Here is a 26,995-nt window from a genome sequence, read left to right as displayed (position 1 = left end):
GCCTGACCTATCAGCAGTCCCTTTGTTCATCCTGACAAACTGATGATCCCAAGATGGTCCGAAAGACGCTTCAGGTATGTGTTGCTCTGCGGTCAAGATCCTGGGGAGATGTAAATTTGAACTTACCAGAAATTGGGCGCTGCAACGAGCCACGGAATTGACTTCATCGCCCAAAGAAGGCTTGGTCCTTTTCCCCGCAAGTTCCCTAGAGAACGGGGGACTCTGAGCGCCTCCAGGCGCTGCCGCAACGGCAAAGGCCTGACTGTCTCGTAAAACGTTTTCTCAGCCTTGAGGCGACGACTGGGCAAATGAAGATGATCTATCATTACACAAATGAAGAGAGGGTCAGTTTTTTCATCCAAATCAGAATCAGGTTGAAAGTGAACAGCACCTTTAATCTTACCAATGTAAAATTCGAGAGAAACATAGGCCTTTTTTAATCCTTTTTCCATACTTGGCATTAGAATATGAAATAGGCGCCTTCACTTTTCTCTCAATCTTGCTTCACACTGCATGCAGTAATCAATTTTCTAGTACAAGTAATTAAATTAAAACCAAAAGAAAAGTTGATTTACCTAATCAGTATTCTGGCGCCTAATATATAAGTGAAATCGAAGGAAAATCGATTATGTAATCCATTTTCTATTGTCTCTTTCAATTTTTCTTTGAATTCTCTTCAATTTCCATTATATTTCTACATCAATAAGATTCATAGGTCCTATTCACTTTTAATTCAATTTAAAATTAACATTTTGGTATGAAAGATTGATCAATCTTTCATACCAAAATATTGATCTGCCTTTTCGAGTATGATGGGTTAGGAGCGGGGAATAGTTGTTTAGACGCCGAAACCTCAGCGCTCGGGGATGACTCGGCGACCAGTTGCGCCAGCCCCTCTATAGCATTCGTCCTCCTCTTATTCGGCTATTCTGACTTCTCACGTGCTCTCGCTTTCGGATCAATCACGTGATTTTATTTTTTTCGTATATAACACTAAGTTGGCCTCTCGTATGTAGGAGCGAAGAACACGATTGTGGGGCTGGTTTTAGGAGCCTGGGCACGAGGCAGTAATTGGGAACTTTGATTAACCGAGGAATGTTGATCATCTTGTGAGATTGATCGAACACTTATCCGGGCCTGATGTTAAAACAGATCCGGGCTTCAGACGGGGTGGAGCCCCAGCGACGCCCTCCGCACTGCACCAGCACACTTCCTTTTCGCAGCCGTGCTGCCGGTATGTCGCAGGTCGACCTAGCTGTTTATGCCGCGCTGGTCGCGGCAAAGTTCGAAGAAATGTAAGCCATACTTGGTAGGGTTTAAATCGCAGACGTGAAACCGTACCCCAGGTTGCTGAGCAATTTCTGCTCCGTGGCTGCGACCAGTGAGTGGCACTAGCGTCAGACTCGGGACTAGACTGTCTCGCTTACCCGGCACAGCTCTCATTTTCTACGATTACTTCCTCACATTCTCGAGGGAGGTGCGGTGCATATGGGGTCGCAAATTCTCGGGGGCGACCGTCATCTTCATGTTGAATCGATACCTGACACTGGTTTATCGTGTTCTCATGCTAGTAGACATGCTACCGTGGCAAAGTCAGCCTCAAACGGTTGCAAACGATGTGCGTTATTTGAATCATGGCAACAACGTGCGATACTATCATCGAGCGTACTTTTTCAACAGGTGTACGTATCACCGCATATCCAGTAACCTCAGCTTATAACGGGACTACAGTTGCATTGGGGTGTTGCATACAACACAAGCGCTTACCCTTGTCTCTCAGCTGATCATAACAGGTGTGTTTTTGAAATGGCTCAATACTCTATGACTCAAACTCAGTGTGACTCAGCGTTCACCTCTCTGCGCACGTATGCAATATGGAACAAGGATTGGCGAATATTTGGGCTGGTTTTCTTTCTGGGAATTGTGCCATGTGTCGTGAACATAGTAGGTGCTGAGGATAGATCCGAATGGTGGAGATCTGATTGATAACACCAGTATTATTACACCCTTCTCGACATTGTCTCCGCACCTCCGCCTTTCCTGGGCTGCGGGGAATACGTGAATCTGAGTCCTTCTGCTGCTACAATGTGAGCTCCTGACCAGTAGCTCGAGTCGGTCCGCTGATGCGTGTGTTGCAGACGTGCGTTTGATTTATCACCATTGTCTCCAACACTCACAATTGTGAGCAGTGAGCATCTTTAACTGTGTCTTTGCCATAGTGTCAGACAGTATCGTCCTCATACTCACATGGCTGAAGACGGCGGAGATACAGCGGTCATTTACCGGGGCCAACCGTAAGGGTAACCTGGTAGCCCTCATACAGCGGGATGGTATGTCTACCTTTGTCATTATTCTTCAACTCCCACTCCTTCCGTTGTACTCACTTTATACAGGAACCCTATACTTCGTGTGTGTGTCGTCCCCTCTGAAGTCCACGATAGGCTCTTGATGTTGCCAACCACAGAACTATACTGATCTTGAACGTGCTGAACCTGGTCGCAATCAAGTTCCAGGTGCGTTGATGGTCGGTTCTCAAAACCGCCTATCTGCCTCATTGACCGTACGCAGGCTTTTGGGTCATTGCCTGCCATTACCGAAGTGTCCGTATGACCCACTTGGGATCGTACCCTATTTTGACCCGTCTCACAGACTCACATCAATCCTCATCTCACGCTTCATCTTGAACCTCCGCGGAATCTTCCTTTCGCCAGGCGGAAGCAACGCGACAACAAGCACACTACGTATGTCGCAAATGTCCTCTTTGCATTTCGCCAGCAGCATTGCCGGCAACCTCGGCGCGCCTCTTGGGGACCTTGTGGATGCGGAAGACCGGATAGATGACTCGTCGACCGCACGAGGTGAGGTTGCATACGTCTCAGACGACCCGCTCGCGGCCGGGCTCCATCCGGAGGAGGACGAAGAGAGCCTTGTGCCAACGGAAAGGAATTTGAAAGAGTGAGTACCAGATCTCTTACTGATATTGAGTCGCTGAGCGGCGCGCAGCCTGTATGATAGCGAAGTGTAGATCACCAGACGTTCTGAAGGTAGATTCCATGCAATACCACGAAGTGTAGAAATCACAAGGGGAGGGCAAACGCGTCGTAATTATTTCCACCTCATGTGTTGAAGCCCCAGGAATGGAGGCAGTCCTTACCTCAGTGAACATGGTTTGCTGTCTTCAGTCGTCTGCGCGTCATGGGAGCTCACCATCCTCGCTCGGAAGTGCCTCCCGGAGCCGCATAAGCCCGTTCCATCTCTCGTCCACCTTCCAGCCAATAGATCTGTCCTCCTTAAGAGCAAGCACCTCCTGTAGACCATGTGTGTTTCCCTGTGTCTCAACTAGTTTTACCTCTGCCGCAACGGTATCCAACCACTTGCGTGCCACATCCACTTGCTCTGTATCTAGGGCCGGCAGACGCAGAGCCCATATAGGTCTGTCCGTCGCATGCGTGACATAGCCTATGGAGTCCGATGTCATGATCAGCCAATATATACTTTGGCTAGCCGCATAGTAAGCTCCTCACCGAGAGGTCGAACCTGCTCGGGCGTCCAGCGGATCTCATAACGTACGACAGGGAAGTTGGCTGCCATCAGGTCCCGCGTCAGCAAGCGCACCGGAAAGTGCACCTGCCCGTCTCCCGTCATGTCGCCGAAAAGACGCTTCACCTCGTCCTCGGACGCATGTACACCTAGCGTGCGGTACAGCGGGATCAGCCGCGCGACGATATCCGCGGGATAATAGCGCTGCATGTTACGAGGTATATCGAGCACGCTACCCAACGGGTGCGCGATCGCGTAGAGGTACCATTCTTCCGTGAGGTCGCCGACGACGATGCTGCGCACGCCTTTGTTGCGCAGCCCATGCGCGAGCCCGCCGGAACGCTGCCAGGTCATCGGCGGCGGCGAGACGGGTAACCATGTGCCATCGAGGCAGCCGCGATATGTGCCATTCTCAACGCCTACAGCGTCGGTCTCAATGACGTGAGTGATCGCGGAAGCGGGCACCTTGGCGGGGTCGCGTAGGGTCTGCAGGACATCGGGCACGTCGGGGTCGAGGTCAAGGGCTCTGCAGAGTGCGCGGAACTGTGTACGCAGCTCAGCGGGCGTCTTTGGGTTCGTCCTGCGGGTGTCGCCAGTAAACGTGGGGCTATCTATCATCATGCAAACGGACTTACAACATAGCATTAGATTGGAGCATAGCAGATTGAAACGGTGATTGCTCGTCATTGGGCAAGTGGGATATATGGTGGAGAAGCTGATGTACCGAATGAGCACCTGATGACGATCGATATAAATAAATCAACGACCGAAGTGGCCAACGGAGTTACAGCGCATACCTGCAGAGAGACCTATCACTTGTATGTCAGACGGCTCCCCTGCATACGCACGATTATGATCAGAATGAAATGACAGTGATGGCTGCGCCATATACCTCCGAAGGCCTCAATGTTGTCTCGAATCCACAGCAGCGCAAGCCACTGATCTTTGAATCCGAAGTTTCCGTCGACCTTCGGCTCATCGCATGCAAGGAAACCAAATGCGGATAGACGGTAGCCAATATTCACCCACACCTCCGAGCGCTCTGCCGCAACATACTGAGCTTGCCCGCTGAGACCGTGGGGAGAGCCGAACTGCAGGAACCTGTGCACGCTGGTTAAATCCGAGATCGCTACAGGATCCCCGTACCCACCCTCCATGAATATACACCTTAACCGGATATCTCGAGACGAGAGTTCCCTGAGGCGGGACGACAATATTAACGAACAATCTGCGCAGAGATTGTCATTTGAAAGTAGGACAACGCCCTGCAATGAAAGCGTGCGCACGGGTTTTCCGTGGGGTTGCCCAAGCCCAGGACATCCTCGCGGGCAATGCCTAGCCAGAACAATATTGAGCAAGAAGGGCGGGATCACCTCGCAAGCCATACCAGCGGTCTGGCCATCATTGTTCGGCTGGGCACAGTCTGTAGTATAGTGCGGTGAGAATCTTACTATATCAACTGATCGTCACTTACAGCTGCTCTCATATACGTATTCCTTGTCTTCATACCGATATTGGGGTAGTAAAGCTTTCGGATCCTCGAATCTACCTGGAGGGTACGCATATGGGACTTCTAAAGCCCGTGGTTGCAGTCGGTTAGATCGGCACTCTATGATGCACTTCGTAACGCACCCAAGAAAACAGCCGCGCCATTGGCTGCACGCCTAGTCTTTATCTGACCGTATCGCGTCTGTACGACGACACTAGCGGTCGACTGAAGGAGCTCTTCTTGCAGATGCACGCCAGACATGTCCAGACGAGAGTGGTCCGACCAACTGGCAGGTTAAGAGGAACAACTACTGCTCAAGAGGAGGAAATCTCAGGGGAAAGGAGGCTGCAGAGAACCCACGAAGCGGATCGTACGGAACAGCGTCGGGGTACGACCTTGTTAATGATGCTAGTATCTTCGATAAGGAGTCACCAGGGTTGCGCAATAGACTCCAGTATTACTCGGAAGCAATTTCTCACTGCCGAGTTGGTGTGTACTTTGAACACAGCGAGGAGTTGTGCCATTAGCAATCGGAGATCGTCTCATCACTAGTAACAAGGCTAGCTTAGGACCCTTCAAGCTTTGCTAACACAACGTTCACGTCTGCGTGCCACTTTTATACGACGTTAATAAGAAAGATGATTTGAGTAGATGTCAAAAAGTAAGCCAGCGAAAACGACTCGGTGTCGCTCCTCTTGTCATCTGCCACCAGGTCAAAGTTGAAAGTTAAACGTTAAACGCTCGAGTGCGCGCGTTTTGGTGCGCATCGGGCGCTTACGCACATACGATCACAGTCTGCTTACTCACATACGTTCAGAGTTTGTTGACACAGACGCATGGTTACATGATGAGTAAAAACTGCGCACTGTATTATCGTGTTGCGAGATATCAAAACAGGTCAGTGTCGGCTGTCTCCTGGGCGCATTAGCCTGTGCTCTTCACATGCCAGTGCAAGGCCACTACCCACTGGAACGATCATGGTTGCAATGCTTATGCTTATGTCCTACCTTGCATCGGGCAATCAATATGTTCTTATGTTTGTTGCCTCAGCATTGACTGGCTCTTGACAAGGTGATTATTACTTCCTGAATATCCATCATGTCTCGACTCTCACACAGGTACTGACGGACTGCGCCATGAGTCAGGTAGCCCCTTCCCTGAGCGTCTCGCCTATTAAGCTTCTCGTTTCAAACGGTCAGTGTCTTTCTGGGCTGGAATGACTATGCCTCCCGCTCGACATCTCCAAGACGAGTTATTGGAATTGGGCGACCGGCCCACAGTGCAGACGCGATACGGGACTATCAAAGGCTTGCGCGCTGCAAATGGCGCTATCGTATTCCTAAGCTGGTATCGGTTAAACTGAGATCCGTTTGCGTTTATGAACAGTCAAGGCTTGTGAATAGACATTCCGTACGCGCTGCCTCCGAGGCGGTTTCAAGATTCAAAGCCTCTATCCCCTGGTTATCGATACGAAGACAGAGAATACATTTACGAGCGTACTTGTGAGAAGAGAAATGCTGTAAAGGAATTATTACAACGCTGACTACAATCGCAGACGCTGCTCAGGATTCGATACAGCTATAGGTATCGCTCTGTATATGCTTCGATGATGACTGGTACCAACACTGTTTCGTAGGCATCGCGTATGAGGATCTCGTCGGGCTTGGAATGTTGTCCGAGACTCCGTAAGCTCAGTTATATCTTTTTGTATTCGCTACAATGAACATAACTTCTTCAGATTATTCGTTACTGTTGTTGCCCCACCGCACGCCACAGCTACATCAAAATTGCCTGTACGAGTCTATATACACGGAGGGTATGTTGTGCCTCCACGAATAAAGCAGCGCGCTCCTTTATAACCTGATATGCAACCATAGATTCTTACAATATGGCTCTCCTCACGCAGTGAGCGGACAAGCGCAATATATAGCCGTCGAGCGTTCAGAAGTATGGGTGAACGTCGGATACCGACTCTCGGCGTTTGCTTCCTTGCATGCGACCAGCCAAGACTAACAGGAAACTACGACTTTAAGGACCAATGGCTCGCATTGCTGTGGACTCGCGAAAACATTGAACAATTCGGAGGTATATCATGACACTTGTTTTCCCACATAACAATGAGTACATTGTTCATATCGCCGTGCACATTAGTGGACAATCCGCAGGTCCGTCAGCTTTACCTAAAGGTGCTAGCGTTCAATGTCATAGGCTGTGGTTGTCTACAGGTACACATTCCATCCATCAAATGCTGCATCGTGTCTCGCGTCTACCGAAAGGCGAGAAGTCCCCCTTTCAATCTGCACTGCTGCAGTCCAACGCCATCTTGTCAGTGGGCATGGAACGCCGGCGTTCCGTGCCTAGGCACATGCCAGTGGGTCGCTACAGCCCTATCTACTTACACGGCGATTTGCTAACGAAGTTTGTCAAATGTGTCAAGGTCTGAATCTTTGGAAACAAGATGACTGCGAACAACTACAGAAAGCAGAAAGTGCCGAAGCACTTGTCGTGACATGCTGGCATGCGCAACCCGCCTATATGCGCTTCTCCCTGCTGATCCCACGAGAGCGTATATCCATCTTGCTGTAGCTCATAGACCGGCGATGCCACCGCCCCGACAGACTCTTGAAACTAAGTCCGGATTACAGAAGGCTTGTGGTTTTGAAAAGGCTGCCATATCCCGCAGCTGCCCGTGCTTTCCGTCGTGCAGGTTGCGCCTTTCATTCGTAGGCATGTTTGTTGGGTATGCTATAAGGACGGATACAATTATGTATCCTGTGGGCATTCTATTTGGATGGATTGCCCTTCTCTCTCACTTACAAGTCCCTGTCTGCCTTTATAGCAGTAATGCATCAAGCGAACACTGTATGGACGCCTATGTAGCCGAATAAGTGAAGCAGCGTGGAACACCGTAAAGATCAAATAAAACAATAGACAATAAACTAAATACGATGGAAAACGCCCGTGAGATGCTGGCGGCGTGCACCCACCATTCAATGCCATAGCCCTTCCAGCACCCGTTCACCCGCGCCCAGAATCACACCTCCCAGGAAATGACTCACGCGCTTCCACTCCCTACCTACCGAATTGCGCGGCTGGTACCCCTCCCGGAGCCAGCCCGCCGGACCCTGTACGTTCTGGATCCCATACACGGCCATCGCGACGCCAAGCACGAGCACGGCGCCCGCGACCATCGTCTTGCGCTCCAGTGCCAGCTTCCGAGGCTTGCGCAGCTTCCTCCGGCGGCGCTGCTCCTTCGCCCGCGGGTGCCGCGCGTGCGCGGCGGACTCGTCGTCGGATGCGACCTCATCGTCGGGCTCGATGTACGGGCGCACGACGAGTTCCGGCTTCTTGACCATGAGCTCGGCGTCGTCATCGGGGGGAAGCTCGGCAGGGTCCTGGGACCAGGTGAGCATGACGCTTTGTGGACCCATGACGGAGGAGAGTGCGATGGAGGGGTGCGAAGGGGGAAAGCGCGCGAAGAGTTCGTCGGCGCGGATGAGGAGGGAAGTTAAAGACACACGGGGACGTGGTAGTGTGAGCTCAGGTGAGGAAGAGCGTGATAATGGCACTTTCTCGGACACGTGGGCCTCGTCGAGCTCTTCGGGAGCGATGTCGCCTTCAACATCAGCACAGGCTGATGGAAGGGAGGTCGCATATATAGCAGCCGCTGTTGACGCATCGTCATCAGACAGTGTGTCCTCGATACTCTGCGCTTCGTGTGAGCTCGAACTAGACTCTAGTGTCGACGGAGATTCAAGAGGTTGGCAATCTGTGGAAACCGTAGATACTGTCGATGGCTCTATGAGAGTGTTGGTGTTTTGTGCAAAGTCAACGCTGACGTCTTCCACCAGCTCTCCGCCTTGCTGTTCCGGAAGGGGGCTAGGTTCCAACTTTAGCGATGTTATTGATAGCTTTTCTTCTTTAGTTTCATTCTCATCCGCCTTCAGCGGGTTCGCCTCTTCTTGCTCCTCGTAGAGGTCAGGGAGGCTACTGAGGATGGAATGTACCATGCCTTCCTCTCCTTCCTTTTCTAATTGGAAAGCTTGGTCTCGGCGGAACAGTACGACCTGCTCGACATACACCATTGTGAGGGGGATTATGATCGTTCACACTGGCCAGACGTACCGCGGCGACGAGATACACGATAGCTATTGGATGTCTGCACAGTAAATAATCGAAGATGTGTTGAATGAGAGGCAGCGTCGGGACATCGTGGGATAGCAATGTCAGTATGTTTGAGAGCGCAAAGTAGGGCAACGGGGCAGTTCTACGGCATGCAATGTCAGATCACGACGCAAACGCCGGTAGCTGGCCATATACCTTTCTAGGAGAGCTGAGAATTCCAGATCGGTTGCTTGCAGTAAGCCCTTTAGTATTCTGTGGAATCAAGTGGTCAGCCAAAGCAAGAATACATATACATATGCTTTACCGTAATAAACCAACAACAGGCTCAAGACTAACCCCCATGGAATCACGCAGTCGGTGCAAACTCATTTGCTCGACGGAGTTCACCCGTATCTCGGGAGGTAGCGTAAGGAAAAACACGGAGACAATGTCGTGGTATCCCTGGTCAATTCTTTAACGCGAGCATTTGGCCTGCCCACCGTCTCAGCTCACTCACCTGAAAGTAATTCAAGTGTTGCCTTCTCCGGAAGACGGTCACGATGAGCTTGTGTAACTGCGATTGCAGATCTTCTCTCTTCCGTGGGTCGTCTAATGTATTCCATGAGGCTTAATGAGGGTTGTATGGACGATGAGGGCGGTAGTCACCTACTGGATACAAGACAAAGCTCCGGTCTGTGTCTAGACCAATTTGGCGTTCATCTCGGTGAGCCATCAATGTACTGTCAGGATCCTGGAGTTCTGTCTGCCCGCCGTCATCCTTGTCGTTCAGTGTTTGCTCCTCTGCTTTCGAGTCTGAGCTTGTCGAATTAGTGGTCGAATGATTTACGTTCAGGAGCTTTGGCCTGGAGCATCATTATGAGGTGACTGAATCCAAATGTCAGACCTAGCTCACCATAGATATCTTCGCTCGTGTCCAAATCCAAAAGGCTGCAAGCTGCGCGACCGCAACAAGTCCCAGTCAACGGCGTCGGTCTTGTCATTTTCATAATTCATCCCGACTGCCGACTTGGTCGAGCTACAGTTATGTGAGTCTGCAAGTTATGCTCGAGTTATAAGGTAAGAGACTAGTGCACTTACAGGCGAGAGACTTGCACTCGCAATGCGTGAGTCGGGCATGGGCCAGGAGTATGGGCGTCTATGCACTGTATACGTAAACGCTCATAGGTTATGAGCGTCTACCATTTTGACTGCATCGATTTCGCTGTCCCAGTTACTCTGGCTTCAGTACTTTTCCCTCATACGACGCCGCTCCCCCAGCATTCACGAATATACAAATATTTCACAGGACTGCAAGGGATCGTACGACGGAGAGCATTGGTCGTCCCACGGTGTCCGAGTCATAATTCAAGGGCAGTCAATTGTCTCACCACCACTCGCCTTCTGTCATGACTACAACCACCACTACCACTACCACTACCATGAGCAGCCAGCAGCTCACGCTCGGCGCATCTGTACCCCCCTTCACCGCGCACGCTATCTCTGTCTCGCTTCCGACATGGCAAGACAATATCAGCTATGAGGAGGGCGATAAACGAGTGTTGGACGTAATGGTCACAGGCTACCCACGCTTTTTCATTCATCGCAGCACTCAAAAAGTGAGTAGCGATGTACCCGCCCACTACTGGATACTGAATACGTTCAGCTAGCAGAAATATGCGTACAGAAATTTGGCGTATACGGCGAGCGCTGTCTGCTTTGTCCTACTCACAAGGTCGCAGAGGCATGTCGCGCCTTCATGATCGACCGATCCTCGCAGACTGGAGCAGCGGTGCCTGTGCGTCTCGTCCAGTTTCTCATCTGCCCTGAGGACCAGCAGGATGCCCCTAACTCCTCATGCATCGAGTTGCACATTGTCTTGTTCCCTGCGGAGCACTTCCCTCTCGCGAAGCAGTTCTGGCAGCACACAGGGCTGTGTATCTCCAGCCGACGAGCAGAACGGTGTCTCTCCATGCTACCGCAGGAATCTCCGGCATCTCCCAAGCCCGCATTCGCTCGCCCGCCGGTTAAGGCCCCCAATCGCCATTACTCTGCGAAAAGCTTCGGTAGATCCCCACCATCGTCACCTACATCCCCGAATCATCTCCAGCGCGAGCCAGTGGTGAAGGCTATAGATGAGGCACTTAGCGCGGACCAGAGTGTGTATGTTGAGGAGCGCTATGGTCGCAACCTACCACTTGAGTCAGCGGCAGCGGCGAAGAGGGCCCTCCGCAGACGAATCGCAGGTGTGCTGGTACACGACAGCCCGAACGACTGGTCAGCGGCTGGCGGGCAGGACGTCGAGTTAGGGCCAAGCACGCGTGGTGTTGAGAGCGTAACAGAGGATGATGTCTTTATGTTCTCCACAGGCATGTCGGCGATTTGGAGTGCACACCAATTGGCGCTTGGCGTGCGGCCTGTGGCGAAGAGCATTTGTTTCGGGTACGTATATGGTCTCGTTCTCTGCTCGCGGGTTGTTGATTAGATCATAGGTTCCCATACACCGACACGCTCAAGATCTTGCAGAAGTGGGGTCCTGGCTGCCATTTCTTGGGACACGGCCTGGACAAGGACATTGACGAGCTCGAGATAATCCTCGAACGCGAAGCCGCACAGTCGGAAGGGCCGCCCGCGCTCGCATTGTTCGCCGAGTTCCCGAGCAATCCTCTGCTGCGTACGCCACACCTGGGGCGGCTGCGAGCTTTAGCAGACAAGTACGACTTTCTAATCGTCGTGGACGAGACGATTGGAAACTTCGTCAACGTAGAAGTGCTGCCATACGCGGATATCGTCGTTAGCAGCCTAAGCAAGGTCTTCAGCGGCGACGCGAATGTCATGGGTGGCAGGTGAGCTATGCGCATCTGCTCACACGTACTGGTCTCCGACACTCATTCGTTTTATAGCGTTGTCCTCAATCCGAAGGGCCGGCACTACGCCGCGCTGAAGGCGCACATGGTGCAGACATACGAGGACTCGTACTTCGACGAGGACGCGATATATATGGAGCGCAACTCGCGCGATTTCAGGCGACGCATCAGGATCATTGACGATAACACGCTTGCTGTCTGCGAGCTCCTTCGCAAACGGTCGCTCGTGGCGTCCCCTATCCCCGCGCGTGCCGTCGTAAAGGACGTGCTGTACCCGAAATGGGTAACGCCAGATAACTACGAGCGCTGTCGGCTGCCCGGAGGCGGGTACGGCGGGCTGTTCTCGGTCATGTTTACGACGCTGGCCGCGTCGCATGCGTTCTACGACACGCTGCCCTGCTACAAGGGTCCGAGCTTGGGGACGAACTTTACGCTCGCGTCCCCGTACACGATCCTAGCTCACTATGCCGAGCTAGAGTGGGCAGCGGGGTATGGTGTCGAGGAGGGTCTTGTGCGCGTGAGCGTTGGGATGGAGGATAGGGCCACGCTGCTACAAGGCTTCGAGCAAGCGCTATTGGCGGCAGAGGCGACAGCAGAGCATCCCGCAGCATAGCGGTGATGTGTCAGCTTGTAACATCAAAATGATAGCGCACCAGCGGGGATTCAACCTCCCCTTGGTTGCCCGGAAAAGGTCCGGCGCGCTGGGAGATACCACTATAATCTAGACGTAGTATACTTGTCCAACCAAGCTGTAGCAATAAATCACATATCCGAGGCTACTATGTACCGGTCTCCGTGCCTGTATCTAGATTTGTCCGAAGGTTCGTCTCTTTATGCGTTGGGTCGATCTCCACAGCTTCGTCTTCGCCATGCGTGCCATTGACGAGGCCTGTCGCGCGCAAAGAAGCCTTCTCGTCGAAGGACATGGGCACGCCCTTTTCGTCCAGCTTCTCGTCCGCAAGGCCTTCGTCAGCCTCATCATCGTCCGCGGCTTCCTCGATGATGGCCCCTTCTTCGCGCTGGACAAGCCATGTCCGCTCGGCAACAACTAAGTTCTCTGCGGCAGACAACGCTTTGACGATCTGGCCCTCATGTCTTGCGTGCAGCGTCCGACGGAGAGAACGGGCCACAAACGTCGATAATATGCGCAGTGGCCAATCTGGTGGAATGAGAGACGCCACCTGCGGTGATAAAGGCCATGTAAGCCAGGGTACATCGCAACACACATCTAAGAAGAACGCACGTCCAGGACATCCAGGTTCATGGCCTGTGCATTGAGGAATCGTGCAGTACGCTCCGCGGCAGCCTCGCTATGACGTTCAAGGTGAGACATGAATGATGTCTCAATAACTCTGATCACTCACCCTTCGCTGAGGTACACCTCAAGCAGTATCCGTATAAGGCTCTTCTTGAGGTCACTGTCGACAGTCACAGGCCTGCTCATCGGTACAGCGCCAGGTCTTTGTTTGCCCGATATCGTCGGGACCAGCAACGATGCCCATGCCTGGAGACTGAATCGCTCACCCAGCGACTGTGCTGTCTTGGCTGGCACAACCTCGCCGCCAAGAGTGCAGTATATCTCAGCTGAAGTGGTATCTTTGAGGTCGTGCACAAGGGACGTCAATGCAGCGCGATGTTCGCCGAGCTGGGAGTAGCAGAAGTCATCAGTGCGCGCTTGCGCCCGAGGCAGCAGAAGTAGACAGACCTTGCCATCCAAGATAGCTAGCTCCAATCGTAGGATCTTCTGGTGCTCAACAAGGCGGTCGCGGATGGCTTGCGGGTTATATAAAGGAGAGCCCTGGAGGAACAGGACCGTTTGGAGCCGCATTCGCGTCTGCACCGAGTCCGGTGTAGTGGAGGCGAAATAGGACAGGAATGACGAGTCGTTTCTGCTCGACGAGTACGATGATGCTGGGCGGCACGTTTTAGTGAGCTTCGCGGAGGATACTAGAGGTATAAGGATCGGACGATACCTTTCGCTCGCCAGAGTTTAACGGTAGACTCGTTCAAAAGACAGTTGAGAAGCTGTTTGACACATGACATCGCGAGCTGCATGTGAAGCTCTGGGTCCTGCAGAAGAGGTCCAAACTCTGAGCGAAAGTGGAACGATCGGCACGCACGAGGCTGCGCTTTTGGAGCACGAGGTATTCGAGATACCGCTGCCCGGCCGAGGCATCTGCATCGTGAAGCTGCTGAAGGAGCGAACGGTCGTCCTCGGGGGTGCGTTTGCCCGAATTGACAGACATGAGCAGCTACCCGCGCAGAGCGATGAGCATGTAACAGCCAGAATTGACGTGGCATTCTAACCTTCAGCGCACGATCTGGGTCTCGTTTTGTCAACCAAATCCCCCATTGCTGGATCAGCGCCCGATCTCGCTTCTCGCTGAGCAGCGCAAACATTTTTGATAATGGGTCGGGAACATCACCGGCGGTCCACTCCCCATTAACCAGCCTGCAGGGATGAGATATAGGTGGTGCATGCATATGAGTCGTGACGTCTCTTACTTCGCCCACGACTCAAGCAGCTTGGCGTCGTCCCCACTCTGCTGGTATAGGTTGCACAGTGCGTTGTACCGGCGGGTCTGCTGGAGCACAGGCTCAATCTCGGTGAGGACGATGTAGTTCTCCTGGCTGAGCAGCTCGTGCAGCTCGCTATTCTTGTCATGTGCGGCGTACAGCTTTGCGAGGACGGTGTCCACGGCCTGCAGCGAGTGAGCGATCGATGTCAGCGTCAGTCCCAGAAGCCAGCGTATGCACGGCCGCGTACCGCTCTGAGCACAGGCGAATTCGACAGACAGCTGGCGTCCTCCAGCTTCGCCTTACGCCGCCACTTGCGCAGATACGCCTCGAGCATGTCCCGCGCGGTCATGTTCAGGATGTTGCGCAGCTCGATCGTCGGAGCCGCGGTGCGCGTGTTTGGCGCGAGGTGCGGGGAGTAGTTCCTGACTAAGTTTGCAGCAACTGTAATCAGTCCCGACAAGAGGCGGAGCGCGGGAAAGTAAGCCCATGGGGTGTACTACAAGAAGCAAGAAAACGGAGGACACCCGGTGTATGGAGAGACAGACCCTCGCTGCGAGTGCAGGTCGGGCTGTGAAATTGTGAAGAACGAACGGATATGGATATGCTGGCCTACCCGGCGACTGCAATCGAAAGTGCCTTCGAGAAACCAGTCATAGTCACAGTCTCCATCAACAGCAGTGTCAGACTGCTGATGCGCGCCGCAGCAACGCATTGAACGTAAATAGAAACGAAAGTATAACTTCAGAGCAAATATTCTCATGTCCGGCCCGCACGTAGTTAAACAGCATGAGCCGCATATAAAAGGGTGTAGAAGCAGGCAACGGGAAGCCAGGAGCAATGGTGCTTACTGATATCGTCTATCGCCTGCTCCCTCGGCATATGCTCTGCGACTCCGGCGAACACGTCTACGGTGTCGAAGTCGCCGAATATCGCGCCGCGCAGGTCGGGGTAGTAGCTAATGAGCACCCGCGGGTCCAGCTCGCCCGCGAAGAGATGCCTCCCCGCGTCGTCGAAGAGCGTCTCGGTGAGACACTGGAAGCCGAGCCGCTGGTAGACATAGCACAGCTCCTCCGTCTAAAGATCGAGGGGGCGCATGCTTAGGGGCGCGGATGTGGCAGTGGACGTGAGACGACCGTACCTCGTGTTGGTCGACGTGGGCCATGGCTTGGAGCTTCTTGCGCTGCTGGTCGGCGAGGTCTGCCACATCCTCCAGTCTGTGCGCGTCGAGCAGAGCGTCCGCTTGTGCTATCAGGGTAGACGGGACGAGAGCTTGCACAGAACTGGACCCGAGGATGAGAACATTTGCGCGAGAGAGCGACGGCTGCATCTTTAGTCCCCAGAAGCCAGTTTCAATCACCACAGGCTAGGTAAAGTGGACGCAGCGACGAGTCCACGACACGACGATAGCCCAAGAGAGGTGTATGCACTGAGATCGCGGATAGTTTGGAGAGGCAGACTCGTAGATGTCCCAGTTGTATAAGTTCACAAAGCAGCGCTGCACAGAGCGTATTCAGCACCGCAGACTCGAGAACGTAAATATGAATGAGAGTAGTCCCGACGCCGAGGACATCCGAGTCGAGGGGACGGACGCACTCGACAGGCGCCCATTAAGTGTATGGGCGCCTGTATGCATCATGCGGTGGCGGATGGGCGCTTCAGCGACGCGTCGGCCACTACGACCTGCCTTCTCGCATATAGACTATTCAGTGCAGGACAGAAGTGCCTGACAAAATCTCACAACGCGAGCTATGAGCCATGCGCTAACGAATCCGGTGGACGTACCACCGTACCAGCTGCAGCCTCTCGTCGAGAGAACAATAGGTGACCGTAAGTTATTCTTTAGTGCGCATGTAAACGGGCCCTGCAACATTGACAGGAGTACAAATACGTTGCGCCCAAGCATTCGGTGAATACTCGTCCACCTTAGACCTGTCGTAATGCACACCCATACACTCTCCCAGGTTCTGAAATATACATCGGCTGCACTAACGGGGAGCTGCTTCGGTATGCGCTGCAAGCCAATCCACATGCCGTGCGTTGCTTTCCTTTCCGGCGGCGCGGACAGGCCCTCAGTGGCTTACAGCCTCACTAGCCAGATTCGTACACCCTTCTGTCGCGGCAGAACGTCACGCACGAGCGACCCGTGCAGGAGATCGTCCTCCTCCCTGGCCTATCGGCCGCCCTCGTGCTCGCTGGTATGCATGCCTTCGGCTTCCTTCCATTCTGTGCGCTTACGGGCCCATAGACCATCAAGTATCCATATACAAGCTGCCATTTCTCGAGCTGATGCCCCCGACTGTCATTAAGCCAATACGGAACGTGGTAACCATTGCCGTGGATGAGCAGCATCTGCGTCGTCCGGTCCGCTCGGATCCTTCCCAGCCCGCAGATGCAGTTGAGTTCTGTGTGATCAAGCGAAACACGATCGCGCTGTACAGTCTCCGAGAACGTCTATTCTTCCAGAAGGTGAACACTCTGCAAGCTTCTTCGGACTCAGTCCGAGCCTGTTACGCTCCGCGTTGTATGTCATTCCGCGACTAATGCTCCCGTGCCTCAGGAGATCCCCCTGCCCAACGGCGGGCTCCTGGCCAGACGCAGCGGCCGCTCGCTGTGCGTCGCGGACAACCAGAACACGTACAACCTGATCGACCTCGACTCTGCCACCATGTTCCCTGTGCTGCCTATCAACCAGGCGGAGAGCGACGTCGCACTGAGGCCGTTCATCACGGTCATCAGCGAGAACGAGTTCCTCATACTGTCGTGGACCGGCGCAAGCACGCTCGGCGTGTTCATAACCGGCGACGGCGATCCGGTACGGGGCACGCTGGATTGGCCGAGCTACCCTGAGTCGGTGTGTGAGTGGCTCTACCCTCAGGTCTTCTGGCCCGCGCGCTGTGGCGGGCGCTACGCGGGCCTCACGCGACCCGCGTCGCGCCAGATGCAGCTGCGGGCCGCCATTGTATGACACGTCTTCTCACGGATGGATGACGTCGCGCAGGCCTGGACTACCCGTACATCACCACGCTGCTGCCGAACGAGACGATAGAGATCCACAACATCGAGACGCAGGGGATTGTGCAGGTGGTGTCTGCGCCGGGGACGACGACGCAGGCGGAGGTGGCGGACCGGAAGCGGCTGGTGGTGTGTGCGGGAGGATTTGCGGTGCCGTCGTCGCAGCGGTCGGACAAGCTGCGGCGGACGGCGGTGGCCCTGGTGCGGCAGCGCGCAGGAGACACGCCGGAGTTGGAGACGGAGGTCGATGTGGATGTTGATCGAGAAGAGATCTAATCTAATCTTATCGTTGTTACGTACAAGTGAAGCTCTGGGACGTCCATGGCGCTCCATCCCACCCGTCCTTTACCCAACTTTTACATGCAGCCTCCCACCGCGCGCCCGCCGCGCACTCCCGTCCCCTCGCAAGTGTGCGCGTGCAACTTGACCCCCCACCGCGACCATGTCCCTGCGCAAGCGTCTCTCCGCATCCAGCACCAGCAGCCGCAGCGAGTCTCCCCTCGTCTTCGCCGCCGCTCCGAACTCAGACTCGGACCATTGGGTCGGGGCGTGGCAGCAGGTTCTCGCCCGCGGTGCGGTCTCGACAGCTTCTCCCTCGTCTGATCCGGCGTCGCTTACCCCGCCGACGCAGATCTCATTGACTCCCCGGTCGTTGCGGTCGACGCGGACACCACCGTCGAAGACGCCTGTGATGTGAGTGCTTCCTCGCGGCTACGCGACGTCGCGATGACCCGTCACTATGCCGTCAGCTCTTGCTTTCCAAGGACCTTGCTTGCGTTGCCGTGAACAGCAGTTCGGGCACTTCCCCGAGCGCCGGTCCCTACCAAGGCCTCTTCGACGTGAGTAGTATGGGCCGCGCGTGTCGTCCCAGCCATGTACATACACATTCAGATCCTAACGCCACGCTGAAAGTTCTCCGATGTCAACGCCTTCCTCACATTCGCGGCAACTCGACATAAGCTCGCCTCGGACGAGTTGCGCGAGAAGCCGCGCATACAGGAAATCCTAGCTGCCGCGAAGGAGGGCAAGGTGCCCGTCCACCTTGTCAGCAGTAAGTGCTCCCCTCCTCCGGCATCATCGACGTTGACGCCCAGTGTTCAGACCTTTCCGAGAAGAACCCGCTGGAGACGTTGCCTTACGACGCGACGCTCCTCTCTGTAATGGGCGTCGTTGCGCGAGGCGCACACAGAGGTACGTGCATATCCCCACTCCTCATACACTGTCTGACGTCACACAGTTCTCATCCAGGCCGAGTCACCCTCCTCCGAATACCTAGGCATGGTCTCGGATAACCGGCTGCTCGCGTGGTTCACATCCTATGCGCAGCAGAACGCCGCCTTCCTGCGCTATCTCACCAACCCGCTCAGCTCGCTCGCGCTGCCATCCATGTACCTGTACATGTCCGTCGTCGCCGCACGCTCGGCGGACACCGTGCTCGACGCGATGCAGCTGATGAGCGAGCAGGGCGTCAGCACGATCGCCGTTATTGAGGAGGAGACGGGGAACCTCCTTAGTGCGGTTAGCGTGTCTGATATCGGCAAGGTGCGTCGGCGGTTCTGTCGGCGAAGGTGAGGCGCCGTCGGCTGAGACACGAGTATAGATCGTCGTGCCTGCGCAAAGCAATCAGATATTGTCGACGCCGCTGCACCAGTTTGTGGCTCGCATCAAGGTAAGGAACCCCCTCTGTGCATGCAGCTTGCGTAGTCCTGACGAACTACGCAGGAGCCGGACGGTGCAACGGATGGTGTTGACAAGTTCCCGGGTATCGATTCCGTACATTCATTCACAGTATTCAAACTGAGCATGCGTAACAGTCTATAGCGTCTCGCCCACTACTACGCTGCACTACACGATGCAGAAGCTCCTAGCCAGTGAGTATCCCTGGCGGAACATCGTGCCACACTCACCAATGTGCATCCACCAGCCGACTCGCACCGGCTCTTCGTGACGGACGACCCCGCGCTCGCGTCGCCCGTTTTCCCGCCCACGAGCACGGGCAGCCTGACAGGCATCGTGTCCACCGTCGACGGTCCGCACGCACTCGCGCTCCTCTGCCCGCGCCGCCTGTGCTGACCCTTTCCCGCAGTGCTCTCGCTCTTCGCGCGCATCGCGCAGCTGCCCGACATCGACCCCACGCGCATGCAGCGCCACCGCCGCGCGTCGTCCGCGTCCGGCTCGTCGTCCTCGCGCTCGTCGGACGCGGGCAGCTTCGGCGGGCCGCGCTCGCGCTCGAGCAGCCGCACGAGCCTCGGGCGGCTCTCGGTGTCTGGCGAGGGCAAGCCGCTCCGCAGCTCGGTGTCGAGCTTGGACTCGTTCCAGTGGGCCGAGCGCGCGCCTGGGGAGAGGAGGTGATGCCGTGGGGCGGAGGATGGGAATCATGGTTGGTTAGAGGTATTTATTTATTCCTATCGATTGCCTGCATAATGTGACGTGGACGGCATCGCCGACGAATACTATTGCGCCTATGGAGATTATTTCGGGGTGGCCCGTACGTTTAGCTCTTCCGACCAGTTGGCTGCTACCAATGATTAGAGAGCAGGCCAGCATAGCTGGAGCGTATCGGAGTCTGAATATAATCACACACGCTGTCTATTCCGGCCAGTTCAAGTCAGGATCTGCTATCATCATGCCTGCGCTAGCGCCCTTGACATCTTCCACAACCCAGACTTTCTGTGTTACGAATGGTGTGGATGTCGAGGATTGGCAGCTCAGAGAATGCGCTGAGCTCTTCAGCGCCCATTATGGTATATGGGGGGATCAAGCATCTAAACCACTGGAACCTAGTAAATGGAGTCCACGCCCCCTGCTGCATGCATCCTGCTGATCCTATTCCACAGAATCGCGAGTCAAGATGAATGCCTCGCGCTTGAAGTCTGAGTGCCTGGGAGATCCTGGATCCTGAGCACACCATACTATCGACATGTCATATTGGTGCCAAACTTGTCGGACATGCATTCGCTACGACATGGGAACTTACGGATGGTATGTGATACACTCGAGCAATCCTAGTGTTTGTTGCTGACTTGTGCTTGAGGCCCGAGTTCGGAGAAGCGCACCGTAGGTTGGATCACACAGCTTGTTGTCGACACCTCCGAGCGTCGGCAGTCGATTGCGACTGTCCTCCTCCAGCGTCTGAAGGCTTCTGGCTTGTTTGACTCGGTCACGGTAGTCGGGCTTGCCTCGTCCCATCCTGCTGCATGCGCTGCTCTTGCTAAGCTTGCCGGTGAGTGTGTCCATTCTATCAGTCCCACAATGTGATTCAACGAGAATGTAGGTGCTTGTATCAGCATCGTGGATACAGGTTTCATTGCTGAGAATGCCCGGAACGTGCTCAGTAGTACGACGGTTGACTATTTGAAATCTGCCAAGCTCCACGGTAGTCTTTTCGGGGGCGACTTCGTACCGGGCACCGTATCCTTGGTCTTTACAAACTTTTATGTTGATCATGATGAGCCTCTGGCAGCACTCAGGGAGGTCTGTGAGCATAGAACCTGGTGTCTTGGTGACCTTCTAGAAGGTCATGAATTTATATGCATGGCTCCCATGCAAGCACCCTCTCTGGTTGCTCCTACAGTGCCGTTGGGTGGAGGTGATGTGATTCCAGTAGGGACTCGTCATGTTCACTTCCAAGGTTGTCTTTGCTTTGTAATTGCTTTCCTCCTGGTGTTGTTGCTTTGCTATGCCGAAACCTAACAATGGTTACATTTGTTTGGCATTTTCAATCTGGCCTGCATTTTGCTTGACTTTGTATTCTGATATGAATCCATTGAAGTGAGATCGTAGAAAATGAGCATGACCTTCACTGACTCGTCAATCCAAACTCGCGGGAAGGGCGCACTTGACATTGTCCATGTTTATTGCAAACCACCAAATACCCAACGGTGGCTCCTTACTGAACAAATCCCATGGTTGAGCTCACCTCTGCGGCAAAGATGACAGTAACGGAGGTCGCAGTGGTGGCAGATGCGTCATTGACACCTCAGCAGACTAGCAGGGTCAGCACAGCACACGAAATAGAGCCTATTCTGTCCGATAAGCTGGATATCGGCAACCACCTGCCAGACAAACCCGTTGAATCGCCGAGGTCACAGTGCGGCAACTTAGTAGCAATTGCCCAGCGACAGGAGGGCCTCGAATGCACGCACGGAGTCTCTTTACCGTGTACTGGGTGTATCGATCACCAGGTCCGTGTGTCAAAAACTTCCATTGGATATGGGTAGGTCCCAGTACTATACACAAGTTTTGGTGTCGCGGGGGCTAGAACGTATGAGTACAAGGTCTATGGGCGGATCTAAAACAACAATCGAGACCGGATCCTACCTATCGTGAGAGATGAGAGACGTATAGACGGTGAGTAGACGACAGGAACAAAACAAGAAAGGATGTCGAGGGGGGAAGTGAGGCAATAGATATATCCACAACTGAGAGGGGGGTACGATGCTCATTGCTCACGTATGGCCGTTGCCGTTGGCCGTACCGTTGCCGTTGGCCGTGCCGTTGCCATTGCCGTTGACAAATGCGTTACCGTTCACAGCTGCGGCGCCGTTCGCTGTCGTCTCCAGAGTTTCCGCCTTCTCGGCCGCACGCACCCTCAGGAACCCGAGCAGCGCCTGCACGCGCGCCGTCGCCGTCTCGAGCACCGGGTGCACACGGTCCTGGACGGTGTCCCGCAGCTTGTTTATTTTCTCAGAGAGCGGCTCCGGCGCCGTCAGGATGGCAGAGAGGTCCGTGATTGTCGACGAAATCTGCGCGGAGACGTCGTGAAAAGATGCCTGCACGGCGATCGGGAGCGTCGCGGTTGTCGCCTGCGTGAGCCGGTGCATGAGTACGGGTAGAACGCTCCCCGGCGGGGCCCGACGCACCTGGATCCTCTGGAGCTCCGAGAGCATCGTGTCGCTCAGCGTCTGGACCTTGAGCTGCGCGGTCCCGTAGCTGGTCGAGGCGAGCTGGCTGAGGTCATGCGCCGTCGCGGACGCACGCTTTACGAGCGCATTGTGCTCCTTCAGCTGCGTGATCTGCTCCGTGGAATACGTTCGGAGCTGCTCCGAGAGGTCCATGGAGAGGTTGTATGCGCGCTGGTACTGGAACTGTGCATCCGGCATTGGCTGCGCGGGCTCTGTGGTGTCGTTCGCGTGCAGCTTGTTGACCGCGACTTCGACGTAGTCTACTATAGGTGCAAAGCGCTGTCGTGCCGACTGCAATTAGTGCACCGGTATCGGATGGGCAGAGTTTAGAGAGCGCACACCTGGTCGATACCCTGTGCGACGGAATACGCGGGGCTCTTCACTTTTTCATCAATGGTCTTGTTCGCGACCTCCTTCGCGTGGTCGCTGTGACCTTTCAGATCTTTGACAATATCCTCAGGCGAAGTCTTGAAGGGGTACGGGTAGCGCGACTCGACGGCGTCTAGCCCCGCGTTGGCATAGCCATCCGCGCGAACAAGGAGGGGTGCGAGACGTTTTTGAAGAGGCTCTGCGTAGCTGAATGCGGACTTGGAGATGCCTTGTGCGGTCGTGTAGGGGTGTCGCGTAAGTACGTTGGTCGAGAGGGTCTCGTGGATGGTGCTGAGCGAAGACGCGACGATAGGGATGGAGGCGACGCGGGTGAGGACGGTGAGCTCAGGGGTGCTCGGCGATTCCGTCGTCTGCGTGGACATTGTGGGCGACGGTGAGGGGGATAGGTAGGTGAAAAAAGATAAGGATGGCGTAGGCGCAAGGGCTCATATAATGGCGGGCGGAGTGGCTGCACTTGCATGTGATATCGGGTTTGCAATTTAGACTCATAATGGGCGCCCACGGTCGCTCGATCCATCGCGTTCTTTGGCCAGAGCCCGGCGCCTCTCCAAGCTGTGCCCTTTCCCCCACACTAATATTTCGCCCCCTATTCTGTGTATCTGAGGGTCTTCAACAGTATTAAACTGCCCGCTTGCCTAGCAGAGAGGTGCAGCTATCTACCATCTCAGACATGTCGTAATAGCGTATCTCATCTGCCATCGATGCGGCAGACATTGCGCATGTGCGCTGTGCCTTTGTTGTCGGAACGTATTTGCGCTCCACAGCGACGTGATATGCTGCTATGGTATGCGCTAAAAGGTAGGAGCGGAATATGGCAACCCGGATATGCTCTCGCCAGGTTCTTGTCATCTTAGAGTGTGCTGCTTGAAAAACACACTCATCAAGCGTTGTCAAATGCTGACCGGTTGGTCCAAGCCCATTTTGCTATGACATGAATCTTCTAACTAACCCACAACTCACAGCTGATTCCATATCGTCAGACCTGTTGCACTCAATGTTTGCGTAAGCGGGCTTCAAGCGGAAATGGGTGGGCCCTGGAAACAACGGCATACAGTCTCAAATTGTGACTATGACGATACTGGGCCGGGTCCAGATGTCGGGACCATGGTCCCGAACATTGATTCTGAATTCCACATCAACCTCGCTTTCGCGCAGACATTCTCGGGTAGGTCTATGAATTTGGAATGAGCTGTAAGATCGATCAATTGAGTATTTTGCTGCTCCCGATTAGATCTATGAGTACACATCTGCTCGGGTCATCATTCGTCACAACCTTGCGATTGCTGGGGTGCGTGAGAGTAAGAAAATCGTGCCTGGTGCGCGTCCGATAAACGGAGAGGTGATCCGACAAATGAGGACGTAGCCTACGCCAATGCGCAAGATTGTATGGGCTATGATGTAAGTGCTACCATATGGGCGTCTCGGTACCCACTCTTGACTCTACACACGACGCAGAATTACAACGAAGCGACAATTTTATAACCCAATATACACCCCAGTCTGGCACCGTGCACCATGAATTACCCAAACGGAATGAAGTTTGACAGGCCATGACGATTCATTCCTGTCGAATTGCACATTTGCTCGGTGTCTGACAGTTCGGGCGATGCATCGGTAGTGTTAGCTTCTACGCAGATAGAATTCAAACCCGGCTTCGCGGCTTGTGCCTCTCTCAGTTTAGCGGCTCCACCACAGTATTGAGTTGCAGTGCTTGTGGCAGCTGAGTTCTGTCCGATACTGGAATTTCCCCTTTACAGGCTGCAACAGCCCAGGCCCGCCATCGGCAAGCTTCCTACCGTGAATACTCCGAAGAAAGAGAACATGATAAACAGTGATTTTATTCGCGGAGGATGTAGTCATGCACGGCTCAGTCCAGAGTTCATCGACTACTCACCGCAGACATGAGATCTTACCTGTTCAAGATGCGCCCGCAACGCTTGTTGCCGCAGCCCCGTGGGGTGTCCCAGCTTCTAGGCCAAAGCCTCCGTATACCCCACCTCCTGACTGACGGTCCGATAGCGATAGCGGCAGGCACTTGCGGCTCAACCGGTCTGGCAAGGCGCCACCTCTACACCACCACCCGCGCCCGCATGTCCCGCGTCCACCTGCAAGACGAGCTCCTGGAGTCCCCCGATCGTATCAGCGTGCAGACGCGATACGGTACGCTCAGGGGCAGGCGCGCGCGCAACGGCGTTGCGGTCTTCCTGGGCAAGTCGCACGCCCCTGTTCCGCCGTCTGCATCGCGGGCTAATCGAAGCTGCTATGTCGCGATGCTGCGCCATATTACTGTATTGTGAGCAGAGGTTCCGTATGCGCTGCCGCCAGAGCGATTCCAGGACCCCGAGCCGCTGCCATCGAGCTATCGATACGAGGATAAGGAGTACATCCTTGAAAGCAGCTGTAAGCCACAAAGAGTATGCTGCTGTCCGCGATGCTGAGGCTGATTACTTGTGGGGCACAGATGGTGCGCAACCGAATAACGATGGCCAGGCCGCTGGTATGATCCATATTTCGAATTATAAACTTTCTGGGGCCCGAGTTTATCTGAGTATGATATGCAGGCTCGCCTTTCGAGGACAAAGTCGGATTAGGGCAGCCGACAGAGAATCCGTATGTACTGAAATATCCTGTGATCAACGGGCAGTACACTGACCATGTGATTACATAGGCTCTTCGCAAATATCGTGTCACCGCCCGATTCCACACCAGAGTCGAAGCACCCCGTCAAAATCTACATACACGGAGGGTGATGTATCATCGAAACCAACCGCCCTTACTAGCGCTCACTTAGGTCTCGTAGGTTCTTGCAATTTGGCTCGCCGCATGGCCTGAAAGGCCAGGCGCAGTATGTGTCAGCGGAACGCTCCGAGGTCTGGGTCAATATCGGGTACCGCTTATCAGCCTTCGGCTTCCTTGCCTGCGACGAACCGCGGGTGGCCGGTAACTTTGGTTTCAAGGACCAGTGGCTCGCATTGCTGTGGGTTCGCGATAATATTGAGCAATTCGGAGGTACTATTTTATATTTCTGTGGTCGTATTTATGCCCATTCGCGCTTCTGCTGTGTACAGGCGATCCAAGCAATATTCAGATCACTGGTTTATCTGCAGGTGCGCCGAGTAGGTATTGCACTCGTGGCACGGCGCTGATCCTACCGTGCTCAGGGGCGCATTCGGTGCACCAGCTGCTGCACCACGCTTCCCACCTTCCTGAAGGCGAGAGTGCACCTTTTCAATCTGCAGTGCTGCAATCCAACGCTATCCTGTGAGCTCACCCACTCACTAAGACACACACACCAATGAATCGGCATGATGCATTCACAGGACGGTGCCAAAGACGCCGCGGGAGCTGCGTCCCCAGTTCCAAGCCCTTTGCCATGCCCTCGGTCTAGAGTCGAGTTCACCCGATATATTGACAACCCTCCGCGATTCGTCCAGGCTTCCTGCTTCCAAGATCACGCACGTCATTGAGACGGATGCCTTGGGGGTGGAACACGGCACCTTCCGTGGATGCCTTGACGATTCATGGTTACCCACGACGCCAGATCCTATGATCTGGCAGCGCTCTGGCGACTTCGTATCACAAGGCGACGCAGGGAGCAGTTGCACAGAACTAGCACTGAAGGACTGAATGCCACAAGTGGGGCTGATGTCACGAGTTGGTACGGCGCCTAGCCGTTTTTTAATTTTTTCCTTTTCGCGGGCTCGAACCCGCGACCTCTGTACTACATGCCCGATATGGACGCGTCGCTATCTACTGTACGATTAGATTAGATGGGGCGGCAGCGCACGGCACAGCTCGGGCCCCGCTGACACAGCCGTTCTGACTCACCGGCCCCCGGGGCCGCGTCGGCATGCTGCGCACAGACCAGCTGCGCACGGACCAACGCGCACAGCCTGCCCTAACCTCCCCATGTATATAAGCCGGCCTCTGCTGCCCTAGGGACCTCAGTTTCGACCTCTTGTCCCTAGGTCAGTAAGCCCATGTACTTACTTACCTTTCTAATGCTAACTTACTTGTCCCTAGCCTTAGGTTTGAGCCTAGCTCACCATCGCTTCGGTAAGATAAGTCGAACGCCCCCAGCATTTGGTTTTCCCCTGTCGCTCGACCCTAAGTCGCGACATTAGGTCGAAACTCCCCAACGCTGCCGGCGTTCCAAAAACCAAAACACTCAT

The 26,995-nt window shown here is 54.5% G+C and overlaps 10 protein-coding genes across 10 annotated transcripts; 6 read left to right on the top strand and 4 right to left on the bottom strand.

Moving 5' to 3' along the window:
• Nucleotides 1-1,240: 1,240 nt before the first annotated feature.
• On the top strand, nucleotides 1,241-3,114 carry POSPLADRAFT_1182434 (hypothetical protein). The gene is made up of 11 exons (XM_024488921.1): nucleotides 1,241-1,295; nucleotides 1,347-1,381; nucleotides 1,437-1,620; nucleotides 1,732-1,793; nucleotides 1,847-1,944; nucleotides 1,996-2,087; nucleotides 2,218-2,331; nucleotides 2,465-2,513; nucleotides 2,569-2,600; nucleotides 2,650-2,955; nucleotides 3,004-3,114. Coding segments are annotated over exons 1-11 (996 nt in total). The 5' UTR covers nucleotides 1,241-1,293; the 3' UTR covers nucleotides 3,026-3,114.
• A 79-nt stretch (nucleotides 3,115-3,193) lies between these two features.
• On the bottom strand, nucleotides 3,194-5,290 carry POSPLADRAFT_1047517 (hypothetical protein; the record flags this gene model as incomplete). Its single annotated transcript, XM_024479305.1, has 10 exons — nucleotides 3,194-3,459; nucleotides 3,525-4,120; nucleotides 4,176-4,275; nucleotides 4,338-4,376; nucleotides 4,433-4,641; nucleotides 4,691-4,768; nucleotides 4,827-4,861; nucleotides 4,914-4,963; nucleotides 5,015-5,113; nucleotides 5,173-5,290. 10 exons carry the CDS (start codon nucleotides 5,288-5,290, stop codon nucleotides 3,194-3,196), a joined length of 1,590 nt encoding a protein of 529 aa, XP_024338083.1.
• A 2,729-nt stretch (nucleotides 5,291-8,019) lies between these two features.
• Nucleotides 8,020-10,147, bottom strand: POSPLADRAFT_1146441 (hypothetical protein; the record flags this gene model as incomplete). Its single annotated transcript, XM_024485933.1, has 7 exons — nucleotides 8,020-9,096; nucleotides 9,155-9,188; nucleotides 9,350-9,406; nucleotides 9,459-9,595; nucleotides 9,651-9,742; nucleotides 9,875-9,996; nucleotides 10,047-10,147. 7 exons carry the CDS (start codon nucleotides 10,145-10,147, stop codon nucleotides 8,020-8,022), a joined length of 1,620 nt encoding a protein of 539 aa, XP_024338082.1.
• A 425-nt stretch (nucleotides 10,148-10,572) lies between these two features.
• On the top strand, nucleotides 10,573-12,781 carry POSPLADRAFT_1066513 (hypothetical protein; the record flags this gene model as incomplete). Its single annotated transcript, XM_024482084.1, has 4 exons — nucleotides 10,573-10,749; nucleotides 10,797-11,572; nucleotides 11,623-11,976; nucleotides 12,034-12,781. 4 exons carry the CDS (start codon nucleotides 10,573-10,575, stop codon nucleotides 12,608-12,610), a joined length of 1,884 nt encoding a protein of 627 aa, XP_024338081.1. The 3' UTR covers nucleotides 12,611-12,781.
• On the bottom strand, nucleotides 12,777-15,844 carry POSPLADRAFT_1146923 (hypothetical protein; the record flags this gene model as incomplete). The annotated part of the gene is made up of 11 exons (XM_024486004.1): nucleotides 12,777-13,178; nucleotides 13,241-13,307; nucleotides 13,362-13,642; nucleotides 13,703-13,908; nucleotides 13,971-14,067; nucleotides 14,118-14,249; nucleotides 14,305-14,449; nucleotides 14,503-14,766; nucleotides 14,790-14,958; nucleotides 15,366-15,591; nucleotides 15,656-15,844. 11 exons carry the CDS (start codon nucleotides 15,842-15,844, stop codon nucleotides 12,777-12,779), a joined length of 2,178 nt encoding a protein of 725 aa, XP_024338080.1.
• Nucleotides 15,845-16,265: 421 nt separating this feature from the next.
• POSPLADRAFT_1146869 (hypothetical protein) lies at nucleotides 16,266-17,805 on the top strand (the record flags this gene model as incomplete). Its single annotated transcript, XM_024485997.1, has 7 exons — nucleotides 16,266-16,359; nucleotides 16,397-16,423; nucleotides 16,479-16,553; nucleotides 16,614-16,712; nucleotides 16,763-16,983; nucleotides 17,075-17,372; nucleotides 17,516-17,805. 7 exons carry the CDS (start codon nucleotides 16,266-16,268, stop codon nucleotides 17,803-17,805), a joined length of 1,104 nt encoding a protein of 367 aa, XP_024338079.1.
• A 166-nt stretch (nucleotides 17,806-17,971) lies between these two features.
• Nucleotides 17,972-19,881, top strand: POSPLADRAFT_1146409 (hypothetical protein; the record flags this gene model as incomplete). The annotated part of the gene is made up of 11 exons (XM_024485928.1): nucleotides 17,972-18,101; nucleotides 18,161-18,222; nucleotides 18,279-18,368; nucleotides 18,442-18,580; nucleotides 18,631-18,720; nucleotides 18,767-19,071; nucleotides 19,130-19,198; nucleotides 19,252-19,291; nucleotides 19,344-19,400; nucleotides 19,454-19,558; nucleotides 19,616-19,881. The coding sequence occupies 11 exons, from the start codon at nucleotides 17,972-17,974 to the stop codon at nucleotides 19,879-19,881; spliced, it is 1,353 nt and encodes a 450-aa protein (XP_024338078.1).
• Nucleotides 19,882-20,580: 699 nt separating this feature from the next.
• POSPLADRAFT_1146615 (hypothetical protein) lies at nucleotides 20,581-21,222 on the top strand (the record flags this gene model as incomplete). The annotated part of the gene is made up of 2 exons (XM_024485957.1): nucleotides 20,581-20,752; nucleotides 20,804-21,222. Coding segments are annotated over 2 exons (591 nt in total), but the record flags the coding sequence as incomplete, so codon positions are not given.
• Nucleotides 21,223-21,714: 492 nt separating this feature from the next.
• On the bottom strand, nucleotides 21,715-23,207 carry POSPLADRAFT_1182429 (hypothetical protein). Its single transcript, XM_024488920.1, has 3 exons — nucleotides 22,775-23,207; nucleotides 22,392-22,712; nucleotides 21,715-22,334 (listed from the first exon to the last, which is right to left on the bottom strand). The coding sequence occupies exons 1-3, from the start codon at nucleotides 23,183-23,185 to the stop codon at nucleotides 21,978-21,980; spliced, it is 1,089 nt and encodes a 362-aa protein (XP_024338076.1). The 5' UTR covers nucleotides 23,186-23,207; the 3' UTR covers nucleotides 21,715-21,977.
• Nucleotides 23,208-23,846: 639 nt separating this feature from the next.
• Nucleotides 23,847-26,450, top strand: POSPLADRAFT_1146954 (hypothetical protein; the record flags this gene model as incomplete). Its single annotated transcript, XM_024486006.1, has 14 exons — nucleotides 23,847-23,988; nucleotides 24,013-24,014; nucleotides 24,055-24,111; nucleotides 24,187-24,221; nucleotides 24,581-24,654; nucleotides 24,843-24,983; nucleotides 25,122-25,223; nucleotides 25,285-25,320; nucleotides 25,385-25,433; nucleotides 25,492-25,569; nucleotides 25,624-25,832; nucleotides 25,892-25,930; nucleotides 25,985-26,084; nucleotides 26,144-26,450. 14 exons carry the CDS (start codon nucleotides 23,847-23,849, stop codon nucleotides 26,448-26,450), a joined length of 1,371 nt encoding a protein of 456 aa, XP_024338075.1.
• Nucleotides 26,451-26,995: the final 545 nt, after the last annotated feature.

This window comes from Postia placenta (genome assembly GCF_002117355.1).
Source record: "Postia placenta MAD-698-R-SB12 unplaced genomic scaffold POSPLAscaffold_9, whole genome shotgun sequence".
Taxonomy (NCBI): Eukaryota; Fungi; Basidiomycota; class Agaricomycetes; order Polyporales; family Adustoporiaceae; genus Rhodonia; species Rhodonia placenta.
Note: the sequence above shows the minus strand (reverse complement) of the source record. Positions and strands in the feature narration are given on the sequence as shown.

Coding starts and splice junctions, on each gene's coding strand:
- POSPLADRAFT_1182429 (XM_024488920.1), bottom strand. CDS start 23,185: ATGTCCACGCAGACGACGGAATCGCCGAGCACCCCTGAGCTCACCGTC. Junction 22,713..22,774: donor TCGCACAGGGTATCGACCAG/GTGTGCGCTCTC, acceptor TCGGCACGACAG/CGCTTTGCACCTATAGTAGA. Junction 22,335..22,391: donor CGGAGCTCCAGAGGATCCAG/GTGCGTCGGGCC, acceptor CGGCTCACGCAG/GCGACAACCGCGACGCTCCC.
- POSPLADRAFT_1182434 (XM_024488921.1), top strand. Junction 1,794..1,846: donor CTCTCAGCTGATCATAACAG/GTGTGTTTTTGA, acceptor AGTGTGACTCAG/CGTTCACCTCTCTGCGCACG. Junction 1,945..1,995: donor TGCCATGTGTCGTGAACATA/GTAGGTGCTGAG, acceptor TGATAACACCAG/TATTATTACACCCTTCTCGA.